The 18,893-nt window shown below is 36.8% G+C and overlaps 1 protein-coding gene across 1 annotated transcript in view; it reads left to right on the top strand.

The window, feature by feature from the left end:
• Positions 1 to 18,893, top strand: part of LOC106875370 (tRNA (32-2'-O)-methyltransferase regulator THADA) — a 72,903-nt gene that overhangs the window by 16,356 nt on the left and 37,654 nt on the right. Inside the window, exons 2-12 of the mRNA XM_014923467.3 lie at positions 4,245 to 4,356; positions 4,483 to 4,654; positions 5,999 to 6,104; positions 10,607 to 10,749; positions 12,044 to 12,169; positions 13,198 to 13,315; positions 13,860 to 14,151; positions 15,119 to 15,434; positions 16,622 to 16,734; positions 18,383 to 18,457; positions 18,605 to 18,839. Of these exons, the coding sequence (XP_014778953.2) occupies positions 4,247 to 4,356; positions 4,483 to 4,654; positions 5,999 to 6,104; positions 10,607 to 10,749; positions 12,044 to 12,169; positions 13,198 to 13,315; positions 13,860 to 14,151; positions 15,119 to 15,434; positions 16,622 to 16,734; positions 18,383 to 18,457; positions 18,605 to 18,839 (1,806 nt within the window). The 5' untranslated portion in view covers positions 4,245 to 4,246. The remainder of the gene's footprint in view (positions 1 to 4,244; positions 4,357 to 4,482; positions 4,655 to 5,998; positions 6,105 to 10,606; positions 10,750 to 12,043; positions 12,170 to 13,197; positions 13,316 to 13,859; positions 14,152 to 15,118; positions 15,435 to 16,621; positions 16,735 to 18,382; positions 18,458 to 18,604; positions 18,840 to 18,893) is intronic.

The raw sequence follows: 18,893 nt of genomic DNA, 5'->3' as shown, positions 1-18,893 counted from the left end.
AACTGTATTACAGCCACTGAGTTGTCTCTAGACAAGTCAGAGAATTACTCTTTTTGATTTAGACTGTTGAGCTGAAAATTGTTATTAATCCTTGGATTTAGCTGTAACAAGAGTAAACAACTGTAAAAATACTTCAACAGTTTTGAAGCAATTAGCTAAATTAAAAAAGGAAATGTATTATGATTTTTATTATGGTTTTTTTTTTCTTGCTTTCCTGGAAGTATTGAGAGAAAGAGTTCTTAAAGCAAAACCTCTCGGAATTTTGGTACAAAGAATCTAAAATGGAACTTATGTAAAAAAATGGTTTTTGGTATTAATGCATTTTTATCCACATATGTAGAAAAGATGTTAAACTAAGAAATTTGAGAGGAATGTGGTTAATGTTGAATAATGTGAGTTATATATATATATATATATATATATATATATATATATATATATATATATATGTATGTATTAAATAATGGCTCCTAGTTCATACTGAGTTACATCATAGAGGTATGACTCATCAAGACATTATGCCAACAACAAGTAGTAGATTTTCCTGGACTGTAATATTAACTGAATAGAAACAGAAACGGGGGAGAAAAGAAAAAAAATCAAAATCAAAATCAAAAAATAAAAACAGTAAAAGGAAAAGAAAGATTCATTTCTGTAGTTGAATGCTGACGGTTAAGAAACTGGTGGAGTGTTACAGAGTCTGTAAATTGCTGCCATTGCAAATCTGAATCTACAGTCAAAAAAAAAAAAAAAAAGTAAAAGAAATGTGTTCTTCATGCAAGCACCACCAACCTGCTCAAACCATTTGTATTGAGGAACTTAATGTTTCACACATTCCTTGCAAGATCATCATCATCATAATCATTATCACCACCACCATCATTATCATCTTTAGTATTCCTATAATGTTTTCTTCTTCTTCTTCTTATTATTATTATTATTATTAAAGGGTGGTTGATTGGCAGATCGTAACTGAGTGTCTTGAGGTATTTAGTTATTTCCCAAGTTCAAATACTAGCAAAGTCAACTGCGTTGGGTTTGACAAAATAAAGTACCAGTGAAATATTAGGGTTATTAAAACAACAGGCTAAGGCAGTGAGCTGGCAGACTTGTTAATATGCTGTGTACTTAGAGGCATTTCATCTGTTTTTATGTTCTGAGTTCGAATCCTTCTGAGGTCAACTTTGCCTCTTGGGGTTGACGAAATAAGTATCAGTTGAGCCCTGAGGTTGATGTAATCAACTTAGTCCCTCTCCTGAAATTGCTGGCCTTGTGTCGAAATTTTTAACCAGTATAATAACAGACTGTCCCCTCCTTAATTTTTCTGGCCTGGTGCTTATTTTAGAAATTCTTACATCAGGGTGGTTGATTTGCAGAACCCTTTGAGTGTCTGTAAAGTGCTTTGCACTATTTGTTTCAGCTCTTTACATTTTTAGTTCAAATCCTGCCAAGGTTGACTTTGTTTTTTGTCCTTCTGGGTTTGATAAAAATAAAGTACCATTCAAGTACTGGGAAAGATATGATCAAACATTTGTCTTCTTCCAAAATTTCTGGCTTAGAGCCAGAATGATGGTGATGGTGGTAACAGTTGCAGTGGCATCTGTACAAGAAATTATTATTTGGCAAAATCATTAGCATGTCAGACAAAATACCATGCAGTATTTGGTCCTGCACTTTAAGTTCTAGGTTCAAGTTCTGCTGAGGTCAACTTGCCTATCATCTTTCCAAAGCTGATAAATTAATGCACCAAATAAAGAAGTCAAGTACTAGCGTCAATTTAATTAATTGCTTTCTCCATTCAAAATTACTGATATTGTTATATGTATTATTAGTTGAGGCAGCAACCTGACTCATTTGTTAGTATATCAGACAAAATGCTTAGCAGCATTTCATCTGACTCTTTACATTCTGAGTTCAATTCCTGTCAAGGTCAACTTTGCTTTTCATCATTTTCGAGTCAATAAAATAAGTACTAATTGAGCACTAACATCAGTGAAATCACCAAGCCACCTCCCCTTAAAATTGCTCTACCTTGTGCCAAAATTTAAAACCACATCATCATCGTCATTTTTTAACATCCATTCTTTCTGATGCTCTAACCACTGAGCCATGCACCTTCACAGACCAGCATAGCATTTGACAAAATAATCTGAATGCTGAAAGGTTAAAACAAGAAGTTTGTATCCAAGGGCAGTCACAGTTACGTTGTATCAAAAGGGTTAAGACACCCATTACTCACTTTGGAACCTGATACACAAACTGGTCTTATTTAGTTCAGTTCAGCCCCTCCTCCATCACTTTTTGCTCCCTTCTGTTTTCACAGACTTTCAACTACTCAGATTTTGTATAATTATGTGTCATTACCTCGTTGCTCAGAATTAATTTCGTTCACCACCTAATTTTGATGGAAGTAAAAGTACACTGTGAGAGTAAAATGGTGGAGTTACCTACTAACCAAATGACTGTGTATTTAAAACTTTCTATTGTAGCCATGTTATTGTGTCCCACCACCACCACCACCAACACTCCAAGCAAGGCACATGACTCTGCTTGGTCCAGTTAACCTGACTGAGCAAAAGAAACAAGTTCCACTTCCTACTTACTTCACAGTTGAGTGATTACTGGCAGGAAGGTCATCCAGCTGTTAAATATAATTATTCTTACATTTAATGTTAAAAGATAATTGCTCTCATGTGAAGATGTGAAGGCACGTGGCTTTGTGGTTTGGGTATCAGGTTCACGATTGTCAGGTCATGAATTTGATTCCTGGTGACATGTTGTGTCCTTGAGCAAGATACTCTATTTCACAAATGAGCTGTACCAGCAATTCAAAGGGCCAGCCATGCCACCTTCTGTGTCACACTGAATCTCCCTTAGAACTAATTTTAGGGTACGTATGGGTTGGATAGTTTGACCAAAGCTAGCAAGCTGGGGAGCTGCACCAGACTCCAGTCTGTTTTGGTATGGTTTCTTTGGCTGGATGCCCTTCCTAATGCCAACCATTTTACAGAGTTTACTGGGTGCTTTTATGTGGCACTGCTTAACCAGTCTTAACACTTCTGTTGTGGAATACGGGTCTTCTTGAGTACAGCAAGATGCCAGACATCTCTAATTGAAAAATTATAATTGTGTTAATTATAACTCATTTCAGACATTCACTTAATTATTCAGGTAGAGGTTAAATGGCTGATTGGATAAGGTACCAGCTTATAGGTTATGGATTCAGTCCACTGCAGCTACTTCATTGGGTCCTTGAGTAGAACACTTTTTCTCTTTGATTCTCAATATTATTTAGTTATAAGAAATATGTATCAAGACTTACTTAAGCCCTTTGCTCTCTCTGGAGGTAAGCCATTAATGACTTTTCAACTCTGGCTTGTCCTTTTTTTAAGCCTCCCCTCCCAGGTCATAGTTTTAAATTGTCATTGATGCTTCTGTAACTTAGATTTTTTTCCAGTTTGGGGTGTTGGCCCTATGCAAACACATTTTTACCTCTTGGAACAGGTGGTCCATATTAGTCTGGCCTCTGTCCTTTAACCTGTCCATCGTGGGAGTCCCTGTCAGGAGCCTGTGCTCCATTTGCATAGCTCTCAGATTCATTGAGACACACAATCCATCACCCCACAAGAACTGAGCTTGTAGTGAATGTATCAAAATTTGAGAGAAATTTAACCTGTGAGAGACTGGTTTCCTATCCAGGATAATTTTTTTTTATTTTTACTCATAAGCTTGTCAATAAAGCAAGGCAGTGTCTCTGGCAATAACACATACTAAATGATGTTGTTGATATTCAGTGGATTGCAATTCTGGGAAGCAAGAACTTGCAATGTTTTGTGTGGAGTTTGAGGGATGATACACAGTAAGGGGACTTGGAGAAATTGGTGGCCTGGATGTACCTGGGTAGAAGGGTATGCTGCTGCTGAGATCACTACTAATGTGAAGTGAAGCACTGAGTCTATAGACACTGTGATTTGTGAAAAGATGTATTATACTAAATATCTATCTATTAACATCATATATTTTGCTACTCCTGTCTCACATTCCCTCATATTTCATTCATATATCATTCGTCCATATTTCCTTATACATCACTAATGTACCCACTCTTCACCACTTATGCAGCATCTCCTGCCATTGACTTTATTTTGTTACACAAATCCTTAATCATGTTGACATAACAAAATACATTCTGTAGTTAGTTTTAATTATATATTTGATTTTGTTCCTTGTTTTTATTTTTTCAGGAATGGACCAGCACCATTTAGAGAGTGCCAGGACCAAAGTTGCTGGGAACCCAGTGTTACAAAAGCTTATCAAAGATTATGCCAACTCAGTCTGGGATGTTCTCCATGCTAAGTAAGTCTGATATGAGTGCATATGCATATATACAAAGTCTGATGTTTTGTTTCTTTATGTTTATAAGTAATGGAAATTATTATCTCACTATAATAACGATATTTTGTTTGTTTCAATTCTCTTCAGACCCATCGACCGGCATAAGTTGGTAAAGGAGATTGAGGCATCTTCTGAGAAACTCTTATCTCTGATACAGGAATCAGAAGAATGTCATTTTATTCAAGACTATACAACTGCAGTACTGGCTTGTTACATTGCTTGCATTGAAACCTCCAGTCTTGCCAGATGTTTCAAAAAGGTAAACCACAATTTTGTACCAACGCGTAAACGACTGAATGATTAACAATACTTGATCATTGATCTGAAATGCTCCTGTTTTCCTTATTTATTTAACCCTTTAGTATTCAAACCAGCCATATCCAGTCCAAATATTCTATCTGTTTTATGTTCAAACTGGACAGATCTGGCCTCTGCCATCTACCTTATAATGTCATTCTAAAAATAAACAACTGCATCTTTGAAATCTTGAAGCTATTAGATAGTGCATGATTGATTTAAAACAATGTGAACAAATAAGCATTAGATTTGATCTGCATTAGAATCAAAGCATTAGATTTGAGTAATCTGAATGCTAAAGGGTTAAAATACATATGACAATCTTTAAGAACCATGTAAGCAATTGTTTAGTAGAGTCACTGGCTGTAAAATACTTTAAAGCAATCCTGCTCTCATGTATTGAAACTTGTACACTTATCTAACTCATTGTTGAATAATGTGAAACAGATTATGCATAACTTTTTATAAAGAAAATGTATTTGGTTATATAATCTGCATTATGTGGGGATTTGATTTAGAAATTACAGTTTAATTATCTTTATAGAGGTAATTAGATTTGTTAATATTTAGAACAAGTCTTTCTTCAAACAAACTTTGTATGTGCCAGGGTCAAATTTAGCAAGTTTTAGTCTCAACTAAAATAAGCTCACATGGAAAGCCTTGAACCTGGCTTTAAACTGATTAATAAAATTCAAGGAAAGCTAACTATAAACTAACAAATACGACACAGAACATGCCATACTACATTAAACTGTGTACTGAAGCATGGAACATGTTTTTTCTATTTACCTTAGTGTGTTTATGACACAAGTAAATGATTAGTAATAGGAAGGACAGGTATCCAATAAACACTGTATTCGCTTTTGCAAAAATATCAAAAAAATTCTTTTAAATAAATGTGAAATATATTTTTAATTGGATATTTAAACAATATCCAATCCTTATATTTTCAATATTTTTACTGTTTTAAATTTCAGGATGGCTTTCATGTATATAAATCGAGAGAGTGGCATATTGTTAGAACAATTATTTTTACAGCTGGATGTTCATGGTTCACTGTTCACTCAAGCATGAAGCAGTAGTGGAATTAGTCACTTAGTCACCCTCCATACATACCATGTTATAAGGTTTGAATTCACAAGCATGTGGTCAGTAGCCCCACAACTTAACATCATGGCTGTTGTGTTTTTTTTTTTAAAGACATGTCTTAAGTCGACCAATCTTTCGTTTGTTTATTTTTCTAAAGATTTTCTTAATTTTCTATAAATCACTACTGAAATTCAATAAATGTTTGTTTGTCTTTCAGCTCTTGGAACCAATACCACATGCCCTGTTGATGGAAGAGATAAGCTTTGTGTTTCTCAGTCATTTGTCCTCTGACTCGCATATGACTTCTGCCACAATGAGTAAATGTAAGCAGTCCAGCTCATTCTTATCTCTCTCCACAATATTTATTTCCTATTGGGAAATGTTTCACATTGTAAACCTTATCTACCTTGTTATGTTTTGGTAAATCACTATGTTTCGAATAATATAATCTCCATTTTTCATCTGAAGCAATACTTGTCATGTTTATGCTTTATGTACTTAGACTGGATTGACCTCACTGAATGGTATTTTGCACATGAATTATTATGAGGCACAGGCATGTGAACTGCATGGTTAAGAAGCTTGCTTCTTGTAATTTACTTAGCATAGGTATAGGAACAAGGATCAAATAGCCGTAAACTGCAAATTTCTATCTTGCTGTAGTGGAAGCACAACCAACAACGGAATGTATGAGAAGGGGTAACAACAGCAACTGTAATCCTGTAGCAATGGAATCAATTTTTGTGTCCCTGTTTATTTTAATTGCAATATATAGAAAACAAATGGACAAGTTCACATAAAATTCATGCATGCCATGTCACTGGTGGTTTTTTTAATTATTTAAACAAATGTACAGCATTTGTTATATATTCATTAGGAGTTCAATACACAACACTTCTCAACCACGTGGTCTCTGGTTCAGTCCCACTGCATGACAGCTTGGGCAGTTGTCTTCTGCTAATACCCCAGAGTTGGTAGACGGAAACTGAAAGACACCCATTGCATACGCATGTGTGTGTGTGTGTGTGTGTGTTCCCTTGTCTTGACATCATGTGATCGTTGTAAATAAGCACCAGCATCATACCTTTCTTATCAGTTTTCCATAACAAACATTTCTAGCCATGGGCAAATATTCCCTTCCTTGGAAATGGGTGGGCGTTGGTGGCAGGAAGGGCATCTGGCTGTTGAAAACCTGCCACAACAAATTCCATCTGGACCATGAAAACATGGAAAAGGAGATATTAAATAATAATGATGGTGATACATTACCCCAATATGCCTTGCTCATTTTCCCTTTTAAAATGCTAAATTTGATTTGAGGGAAATTTTGTTGCTTTCTTTAGCAAGTGAGGTGGCCACATAGAAGCTCTCACCTCGTCTTGAAATAGAATAAGTTTGTGTTGTAAGGATAAAAAAAAAATGTGTGATAGTAATATTTTACTTTACTATCTTGGTTTTTTATCTTGTTAAAAAGAAGGAATTTATAGATTGATCACATTGAAAATAGAATCTTATTTTGTCACCATAATTAAGCCCTTAAGCCTATCTGGAGCTCCTGCCATATGTAATGTTTGCAGTTATTTAATATGTGTCGTAAATAACAAAGCCTGTTCATTGTTATATTGTTAATACATTATTCTTAAGCCCTGCCCTCCCTATGGAGCATAAGCCATCAACAACATTTTTCACTGATCTTGACTCTTGACTGTCATTTCTTCTTCTTTCCAGCTGCTATCCTACCTCCAGCTATTTTTAGGATGTCCTCTCCTCCACGTAAAAACACATGGCTCAGTGGTTAGAGCATCTGGCTCACAATAATGAAGTAGTGAGTTTGATTCCTGGACCGAGTTGTGTATTGTGTTCTTGAGCAAGACACTTTATTTCACATTGCTCCAGTTCACTCAGCTGTAGAAATGAGTTGCGATGTCACTGGTGCCAAGCTGTATCAGCCTTTGCCTTTCTCTTGGATAACATCAATGGCATGGAGAGTGGAGGCTAGTATGCATGGGCAACTGCTGGTCTTCCACAAACAACTTTGCCTGGGCTTGTGCCTTGGAGTGTAACTTTCTAGGTGCAATCCCATGGTCATTCGTGACCAAAGGGGATTTTTACCCATTACCCTCTCCTCCACCTCCCTTCTGGTGGTTCCAGGTCAGGGCTTGACATGTGTATCCCTTCTTCTCTCGGGTCTTGTTGGTTTTGAACTGTCATCGATGTTTCTGTAACTTTGTTTCTTGTTTCTAAGTAGGGGTGTTGGCCCTTTTGCAAACCCATTTTCAGCCTGGTGATGAAGTGGTTCATATTATTCTTTCCCCTATCTTTCAACTTGTCCAACATGGGAAACTCTACCAGGAATTGGTGTTCTGTTGGCATAGCTTTCAGGATCATTGACAACACACAAGCCATTACACTGCAACAAAGATTGAACCTTGTGATGGATTGTTATGTTATTACAATCCAGTATTGGATTGATCAGTCATTGAACATTATCAATATTTATTTCTTTATTGCCTACAAGGGGCTAAACATAGAAGGGACAAACAAGGACATACAAAGGGATTAAGTTGATTACATCGACCCCAGTGCATAACTGGTACTTATTTAATTGACCCTGAAAGGATAAAAGGCAAAGTCGACCTCGGTGGGATTTGAACTCAGAATGTAATGGTAGATGAAATAGCTCTAAGCATTTCGCCCGGTGTGCTAACGATTCTGCCAGCTTACTGCCCTATAGCATTATCAATATTGATCTGTCAACTAACCTCTGACGTGACATTTTAGTCTGTTGATAGATCTCTGGCCTTTTCTATCATTATTAGATTGCCGAAAGCTGGCAGAATTGTTAGCACGCCGGGTGAAATGCTTAGTGACATTTCATCTGTCCTTACATTCTGAGTTCAAATTCCACCAAGGTTGACTTTGCCTTTCATCCTTTTGGGGTTGATAAATTAAGTACCAGTGAAATACTGGAGTCGATGTAATCGACTAGTCCCCTCCCTAATATGTTCAGGCCTTGTGCCTCTTTAGTAGACAGGATTATTAGATTGCTGATATGTTTTCTTAGGTATTCAATTATTCTGAATTTCTCTCATTTTAACTCATCTGTGTTCTTAACTGTTTCAGTAATTTCACTGATTTCTATTTGTCTGTTCAACTGACTGACTTATAATCATCTTATCAGTATTGATCACTTAAGTGACTTGTGTGTTTAATTAATTAACTTACTTCTCAGCATTAATTAACTGACATTTTACTTTTTTTCTCATCTGAAAACTTTTCATGTTTCTATTCTTCTGTAATCAACCTTTTGGTTGTGTTATCTCACATGTTGACTTAATTGGTCAGGTTGTCTTGTGCTTTGTGAAGTGATTAGCAAATGAAAATTGATTTCGACAGCCATCATGGAAAGTGGCTGCAAAATGATGATGTAGGATGTAATTTAAAGGAGATTTAACTGCTATTTTTAACAAATTGAGATACTCTGTAAAGGTTTCCTCATTTGGTCTGTTGTCTACGTTGTTTAGCCATCTTTTGTCTGTGTTACTCAGCTGTTGTCGAGATTGTTTATTTGTATGTTATCCTGCATTGGTTAGCTGCCTGTGTTTGTCAAGTGCATTGCTTAAATCTCATCTATTTGTATTGTTATTTGTTTAAGCTCACATCAGCTCTAATCAAGCTGACATATCGTCAAAAACATTTCGGTCATGACCATCCTCACTTTTTGGATAACTACATTATCCCATGCATCCTCTATTTAAAACAGGAGATTGTAGAACATTTAGTTCATCGTCATCTACTGTCTACTTTGCCATATTTATTGTGGGGAGGAGACTAGTCGATTAATAAAATACCAATCAAGTATTGGGGTCAATGCTCTCTCCCCACCAAATTACTGGCCTTGTACCCTGCAATGGACTGGTGTCTCATTCAAGGACAATGTTGTGACCTTGTTCAGTTATTTGCCATGGAAACTAAGTAACCAGCGGTGAGCTGCCAGAAACGTTAGCACACCGGGCGAAATGCTTAGCGGTATTTCGTCTGTCGCTATGTTCTGAGTTCAAATTCCACCAAGGTCAACTTTGCCTTTCATCCTTTTGGGGTTGATTAAATAAGTACCAGTTATGCACTGGGGTCAATATAATCGACTTAATCCGTTTGTCTGTCCTTGTTTGTTCCCTCTATGTTTAGTCCCTTGTGGGCAATAAAGAAATAAGAAACGCTAGCACACCGAGCGAACTGCTTAGCGGTATTTCGTCTATCTTTACGTTCTGAGTTCAAATTCAACCGAGGTCGACTTTGCCTTTCATCCTTTTGGGGTTGATTAAATAAGTACCAGTTACGCACTGGGGTCGATATAATCAACTTCAACTGTTTGTCTGTCTGTCCTTGTTTGTCCCGTCATTTCAGGTGATGACAATTTGCTCTCGATGTGTTTTTGTTTTCTTTTTAATATATGCATGTAGGCGATGAGCTGGCAGAATCATTACCACACTGAGCAAAATGCTTGGCAGCATTTCATCTGTCTTTGTTTTGAGTTCTAAATCCCCCAAGGTTGATTTTGCCTTTCATCCTTTTGGAATCGATGAAATAAGTACCAGTTGAGCATTGGGTGGGGTGTTGATGTAATCAACTGGCCACCTCCCCCAATGTTGCAGGCCTTGTGCCAAATTTTGAAATCACTATATGCACGTTTCACATCCATACAATACAATTACTCTTATAAAAGGTTTGTTGTATCAGTCATAGTTTATTGTTTGTTGCAGTGTTCTTGCTGCTCCAGGTCTCGTTCATCTTTGTTAATTTTGAAACATATTTCTATTTTCAGTCGGTCATTTAATCGAGCAGTGTGCAGAAGTGCAGCCATTGATTGTTGATTCCTACCCACAGGTCTGTAATATACTACACAAACACATAAGTTTGGCCCTCAATGTAAACACTACCTCTGACCTTCTCTATTCAACTGTCAAGGTAAACCTTATATTTTCATTGTTCCTTTTATCACTTTTATTCAGTTTTAGTGAAGGTGCATGGCTTAGTGGTTAAAGTGTTTAGCTCATGATCATAAATCTGTAAATTTGATTTCTGACAGCCTGTTGTGTCCTTGAGCAAGACACTTTATTTATCGTTGCTCCAGTCCACTCAGCTGGCTAAAATGAGTGGTACCTGTAATTCAAAGGGCCAGCCTTGTCACATTCTGTATCCTGCTGAATCTCTGAGAACTATGTTAAGAGCACTCGTGTCTGTGGAATACTCAGCTACTTGCATGTTAATTTCATGAGCAGGTTGTTCCATTGATCTTATCAACTGGAACACTCATTGTCACAAACCAATGGAGTGCCAATATTCAGTCTCTCATAAAATGGCTGACTGGATATAGTGTTAGTCTGCTAGTTTAAAAGCCTTGAGTTCATTTCCTCTGCAAGCATTTTGTTATGTATTTGATTCTTATTCTTAATTTTATTTAGTGATTCTACTTTGATATTGGAAACAATATCATCTGGGAAGGTGTTTAGGGAAAAAAGTAACCTGAAATTAGAATATCATGCATAAAATCACAGTAGATATGATGTTAAGTTGTTGGAGTATTGGATACATAGGGATATGTTTTAAATCAGGTTACAGCCATTGTTTTATGATTGGTACAATAATCTTCTTACCTTTCAATCTGCCAATCAGAGAACTGGTTTTACACCTTTTTGACAGTTGATAAAAAGAATATCTAACTCTTAAAATATTTGCTCTGCCAAATTACTCTATACACCATCTCATCATTCTAAGAACAATGAAGTACCGCTTCATATACTGTAAAATAACCTAGATTAAAAATTTCACCATATAGCAACAGCCTATATATATAGAACTAAGAAATACCATACTAGGCACAGCCATGGCTGGGTGGCTAAGAAGCTTGCTTCCCAACCATGTCGTCTCAGGTTCAGTCCTACTGCATGACACCTTGGGCAAGTGTCTTCTACTATAGCCCCAGACTGACCAAAACCTTATGAGTGTATTTGTGCGACAGAAACTGAAAAAAAAATCTTGTGTATATACGTGTATATGTTTGTGTACCCTTGTCCTGATATCATGTGATAATTATAAACTAGCATCTATTGCTATATATATATATTGATTAAATTACTTTGATTGTCTAGATGCTGTCTCAATTTATTTTCCTTTCACAATGATATCTTGCCTTCTCCCACATGATGACATTGTTGCTTATTAAACACATTCCTTGTCATTTATGCCTGTATACTTTCAGACCACACTGGTGCTGTTTCAACATTTTCCTCAGCAAACCAAATTACATCTCAGTCTTCAAGTCAATGACACATCCTCACCACTCACTTCATTGGTACAAAGCCTACTGGTAGTACTTGCAGAATCGGTAAACTTTATTTTAACCCAACATTTCCATCTATTGTATGTTGTGGACCACAAGTATATATGAATATGTGTGTGCATATGCTTAAGTATAAGCAGTGTGTGTGTGTGTGTGTGTGTGATCATCGTTATCATCAGTACAATATGAACTGCAAATGTATAAGCTGTATGTGTGTGTGTGTGTGTTTATATAGAGAGAAACAGAAAGATATATATTTCGTTTTTGGATTTGGTTTGCAAGATTCTTTATGTGTTGAAGCATATACTGTTGTGTCTGGAGAGAGTCGTTCTCTTTTGGTGCCTTATAATTTAATACACTCACAGGTAAAATTTCCACTTATTTCCTTCTTTATTTTTCTAAAATTTTTGTTGCGTCTTGCAACCTTTTCAATAAACTATTGAAAAGGTTGCGAGACACAATGAAAATTGTAGAAAAATAAATAAGTAAACGAGTGGAAAATTTTACCAGTGAGTGTGTTAAATTATAAGGCACTAAAAGAGAATGACTCACCCCAGACACAACAGAAAGATATGTCAGTACCGCCTGACTGGCTTTCGTGCCGGTGGCACGTAAAAGCACCCACTACACTCTCGGAGTGGTTGGCGTTAGGAAGGGCATCCAGCTGTAGAAACTCTGCCAGATCAGATTGGAGCCTGGTGTAGCCATCTGGTTCACCAGTCCTCAGTCAAATCGTCCAACCCATGCTAGCATGGAAGGCAGACGTTAAACAATGATGATGATATATAAATGAGGGAAAAATAAATTCATGTTTGTATCTGTGTGTATGTATGTTTATTGGTAGAAACATTTTTTTTTAATTAATATCGTCATCACCATCATCTATTTGACAGTGAAACTAAAAGGACTATGCTACTCCATCCTGGCACCTGTTTAAAAGGATTCTGTTATTTTTTTTCCAATTAACTGTTGAGAAGTGGGATAAAAATGTGACCCTGTTTTTACTTCTTTTCTGGTCAGTAGTGAGACTACCATGGACCTGTTGCCTAATCTATCACAACTTTTCTTTTCAGCACTGTAGTTCCGAAACCGTCCTGCTTGCAGGTACTGCCTATTCCATGATGCTAAATTCTCTGCCTTGTAATCCTGTTACTATCTGCAGTCTCTTCTGGAGTAGTTTGACCATCTTAAGTAAGTGGTCATTTCTGTCTCATCCTTTAACAACATTATCCTTATAATTGTCACTATTACTGCAATCACAATTTTTATCATCACTTTACTAATATAGATAACAGTGTATTTCCATCACTTTGTCCATCACCAAAACTTATAATCGTTTTAATGATTCTGTTGATCCATTCCCCCATACAAAGGTGATGGTAATTGTTTCAAATTTTGGCATAAGGCTGGTAGTTTTAGTGGAGAATTAAGTTGATTACATCAACCCCAGTGTTCTACTGGGACTTATTTTATTGACCTTGAAAGGATGAAAGGCAAAGACAAACTTTGTGAAATTTGAACTCAGAACATAAAGAGTCAGAAGATATGCCAACCGCCTAATGATTCTGCCAGCTCTTTGCCATTTGTGGGATATTGATAATAATAACAATAACCTTTGAACAAAAATTAAGCATAGAAAATCTTGTTTGAAATTATTAAAATTTTCTAGAATTAACTTTTGTGTTATATATTTGTTCTGAATTTTAAAAATATTTCCATTTGTTTGTTATCTTAGATCAGCACAAAAAATTGTTAAACTGGGAGCAAATCTTGAGAAACAGTGTAGACTTTGAGAAGAAGTCTCCTCACATTGGTGCAATTCGTAGCGACAAATTTGGATGTCTCTCTCTCGTCCGTGGTTTCATTTCTTCTACTGAGAATCCTTTTCTTTTGCTAGAGGAACACATTGAGGGAACCAACATGAATGTTCCTCTAATTATGAGATTGTTCTTTACAATTTATAAAATGTGCAAAACCATCTCACTAGACTACCACAGTTTCAACTTACTACACATCTGGTACAGCAGGTAACACAACATTTCATTTTATTATATATTTAATATTGCAAATAACATGGTATTTCATCTCACAAGTCCCCTTACGTTTAACACAGATTAATTTCCTATCAATGAATGGTTTGTCCACATTATTCCTTAATGAGCATAGGGCAGGTTTCCCAGTTTCTCTGGCATATATATTTCTCCCTGGATAGGATGCCAGTCTCTTGCAGAATTACTCATTTTTATCAGCCAAGTGAACTGGAACAAACTGAAAGGAAGCGTTTTGCTCAAGAACACCATTCATCGCACAGTCCAGAAATCAAAACCACAATCCACAATCACGAGTTCAACACCCTCGCCACTAAACCCTGCACCTCCAATCCCCATCTGCAAGTAGGAATATGTCTTCCCATTCTGTGTTTATTACTCAGTCTTTCTCTTTATTCTGTATTCCATCTTTGGTTGAATCTGTTTTCCTACAGTATTTTTCAATCAACTTTATTCATGTATAAACAGGCGTAGCCATGTGGTAAAGAAGCTTGCTTTGTGACTACGTGGTTTTGGGTTCAGTCCCACTGGTGGTACCTTGGGCAAGTGTCTTCTACTATAGTCCCAGACTTACCAATGCTTTGTGAGTGAATTTGGTAAATGGAAACTAATGTCAAAGCCTGTCGTGTGTGTGTGTGTCTATATCGACATCTTGCTGGAGGATACTGATATGGAAGGGGTACAGGAGCTGAGGACCATTATGGAAGATCGAGATGAATGGGGAAAACGTTTGGAAATAGTCTTGGGGCATCCTATGGGATGACCTAGATGAGATAGATGAGATTTATTTTAAGAGCATTGTAGTTCACTTGAAGCATTGTAAGGTTCCCTTCTTCTGTATAATTTTTTATTTATTCAAATTTCACTTTCCTTTTTCTTTTCTTTAATTTGAGGGTTTTCAATTTTAATATAGAATTTTCTTCCTTTTTTTTTTCTTCTCTCTTAGGTATTTGAGACTTCTTCCTGAACTCTATATTAAGAACTCTTCTGGTTTCTCCCAAGAAAATCGAGAGAAACTTGAAAGCCAATCTCTGGAGTTAATATGGTTGCATTGGGACAGCCCAGTTGAAGGTGTGTCAGAGACTGTTTCCAATATATTCCACATCATGTGTCAGATTTGGCATGTAGAGCGCAGTCTTGGCAGTCAGGATGGTAATGCCTTACCACAAAAACTGCTTCAGAGGTTGATTACATTACCTTGGTATGTGAAAGGGAAATATAAGTTGATGAGTTCTCTGCTTCAGTTTTTGGAATATAACAATGTAAGTAAATTATTCTCCTTAAATTTCACCTCAACAATCTTTTTTTTTTTTTTTGGAGGCCTGACTTATCTCAGAACACCATCACACGTCTTGAAAATGTATATAAAATACAACTGACTAATGACACAAATTACATGAGATGTTATATAACATATATTTACCAATCAAAGATACAGTTTACATTAAATAGAGCAGTGTTTCTCAAACTATCTGCTGTGGCATCCAGATAGTTTTCTTTTCCAATGTGCCAGGGACCAGTAATATTTCTTAGTAATATTAATTTATACCGGAAACTATATATATAATGAATATAATAAAAATTGACAATTTTTTTTTATCTTCTATTTATTTTGTAAATATCTAATACAATATTACATAAGCTGATAAGTTGTTTACTGCTGTGCATAAGGCGAAATTACTGAAATTATGCTATTGTTTCTTTCTTTTCTGGAAACTCACAGTGTACCGGCAGCTGATAGCTTGCAGACCAGCACCAGTCTGCTGACCACCCCTTTGAGTAGCACTGCAATAGAGGACCATATTTCTAACCATAGTATAAAACCAATTTTGTTGTTAAAATCCCATGAGACTAACAATCAAAGGATCACAGTTCTGACTGAATTGAATATGATTATGTTTTGGTGCAACCAGATCCACAAATATTCTCTGATTAAGACTGTCTATATATCAGTCAGTACTAGAATAAATCAAGCAGCCTGAGCAAATTTATATAACGTACCAGTACCACGTAAAGAACACCTGTGCTGAAGCTACATAAAAACTACTTGTGCTGGTACCACATAAAAAGCACCCATGCCAGTGCCACAGAGAAAGCACCTGGAGTGGTTGGCATTAGGAAGGGCATCCAGCTGTAGAAACTCTGCCAAATCAGATTGGAGCCTGGTGTAGCCATCTGGTTTCACCAGTCCTCAGTCAAATCATCCAATCCATGCTAGCATGGAAAGCAGACGTTAAACGATGATGATGATGATGATGATTTTATATATATATATATATATATATATATATATATATATATATATATATATATATATATACACACACACATATATATATATATATATACACATTATGCATATGATTACATATTCATTTTTCATTTGTGGTGATGGTGGTTATTATGATGATAAAAACATTGAAAGATAATTTTTTACATTATATTTCAGGCATTCTCTAACCTGGAAGAAGTGAAATCACAGTTGGTTATGTGTATGGCTACGAATCATCTGGTAACTTCTGCCAGCGAGGTTTACCGTGTTTACATGACCAAACTTGCTCTGTGAGTCTTTTGTAAGGACATTTTGCCACTGACTGCAGTCTATCTTACTTTTGAATTCTGTGTGTGTGTGTATGTGTGCATATGTCTGTCAGATGGTGGTGCTGCTGTTGCACAATTATACATGCATACACATCGTAGCACACATCCAGTCATTAAACTAATTGGCAATGATCCACTGATCCACTCATTAAGAGTGGATCATTGCCAATTAGTTTAATGACAAATAATTTCCTTCCCTTCGCCTTCTAGCATTCAGATTACTCTTTCAAATGTAACACTTATTTTTTAACACTGTTTTGAATTAATCATGCATTATCTTGTAGCTTTGAGATTTTGATGATGTATTTGTTTACTTTTAAAATGACATTGTAGGGAAGTTGTGAGAGGCCTAATCAGTCAGTTTGAACACAAAACAGGTAGATTATTTGGGCCAGATATGGCCCATTTGAATGCTAAAGGGTTAACTCTCCTATTGCCACTGCATGGTCTCTGCTCTTTCAAAATAGCTTTCTGTGTACCTTCTATACCCATATAACTTACCTGTTTCTCCTCTTTCCATTCCCATAGAAAGTATTTCACTTCCCAACCCTTGTAATAAATACTTCACTCTCTAGTGAAGTTCCTCTTCAGAACTACAACACTCTGACATTCACTCTGACCTATGCACATCTTGAAAACATTGCTTTCAGTGTGTTTAAACTGAACATTAGCCATATCAATCGCACTAGTCAGGAAAGGTTAAGGCTGTTGTTTTTTGGACAGTTTCTAAACCATGCGGTCACAGGTCCCATCCCACTGCTGTGTGTTACAACAAGCAAGTGTCTACCTCTATATTCTTAGGTTGATATGCCCTGTAAGTGAAATTTGCTGGGCAGAAGCTGTATAGAAGCCCATCACACACACACGCGCACACACACACACACACACACACACACACACATATATATGAGCTGTTGGGGCAAACGAAAGCGAAATCGTGATGGCACCTGTGCTCAGCGTCGCCTTTCTGGCTCTTGTGGACTGGCTCTTGTGCGGGTGGCACATAAAATACACCATTTTGAGCATGGCTGTTGGCAGTAACGCCTGACCTTTTTTTCCAATTTATTGAACTGATCCAGTATATATTTTTTGTGACCATTGGTGAAGGTGTAGCTCTGTGAATAGGGGTAAGTTTGGCTGTGTGGTTAAGGAGTTTACTTCCTAACCACATGGTTTCAGGTTCAGTCTCACTGCATGGCACCTTGGGCAAGTGTCTTGTGAGTAGATTTTGCTGAGAGAAACTGAAAGAAGCTTGTCATGTGTGTGTGTGTGTGTGTGTGTGTGTGTGTGAGAGTGTGTGTGAGAGAGAGAGAGAGAGAGAGAGAGAATATGCTTATGTCTCTTTGCCTTGACTCAATGTGAAAGTCATAAATGAGTGTCACTGTCATAGGAGCAGTGTCCTTCATTTCCAATATTCTGTGAAAACCTACCTGGCTATGGGGAAATGTTACTTTACTTGGAAACAGGTGGGGGTTGGTAACAGGAAGGGCATCTGGCCATAGAATATCTGCCTCCATAAGTCTCATCAGAACCCATGCAAGCATGGAAAAGTGATCATTAAAATGATGACGATGATGCACTGTTAATTTTGCTTGTTTTTTTTTACCAGATGCAAAGATACTGTGAGTATCTGGGACCAAGACTGGAGAAACACACTTCTTGATGGCCTTGCTAATGAAGATGAGTAAGTATCACCTATGTACTCAGCTTGACTCAATCTGTAAGCACAAACTCTAAAATACAAAGAAATTGTTTTTTAATTTACTGAACGAAATTCTGAATAGATATTTATTGGTAATTTTTTTTTTTTTCTTTTTTTACACACCATTAGGCTGGTAAAACGTAATATCTGCCACTACTGGTTGCCGTCCACTCTGAAGTTCATCCCTCAGTGTGGTCAACATCTCAGCATGTTGCTGACCGGAGCTTTGAGTCCTTCCAAACATCCGCAGCTGGACCTTTGTCGTAAGCTGGATCTCCAATCAAAGTGGAGTCATCCTGAACTACTACACATTTGGATTATGGTCTCTCTGACAATGAGAAATCTCTCTGGTTCCATTGAATGGGTATTTATCCTCTCTCTTTCCCTCTCTCTCTCTCTCTCTCTCTCTCGTTTCTTG

The sequence above is a fragment of the Octopus bimaculoides genome, chromosome 4 (genome assembly GCF_046866305.1).
Source record: "Octopus bimaculoides isolate indiv1 chromosome 4, ASM4686630v1, whole genome shotgun sequence".
In the NCBI taxonomy this organism is placed as follows: domain Eukaryota; kingdom Metazoa; phylum Mollusca; class Cephalopoda; order Octopoda; family Octopodidae; genus Octopus; species Octopus bimaculoides.
This window is presented reverse-complemented; position numbering and strand designations above follow the sequence as displayed.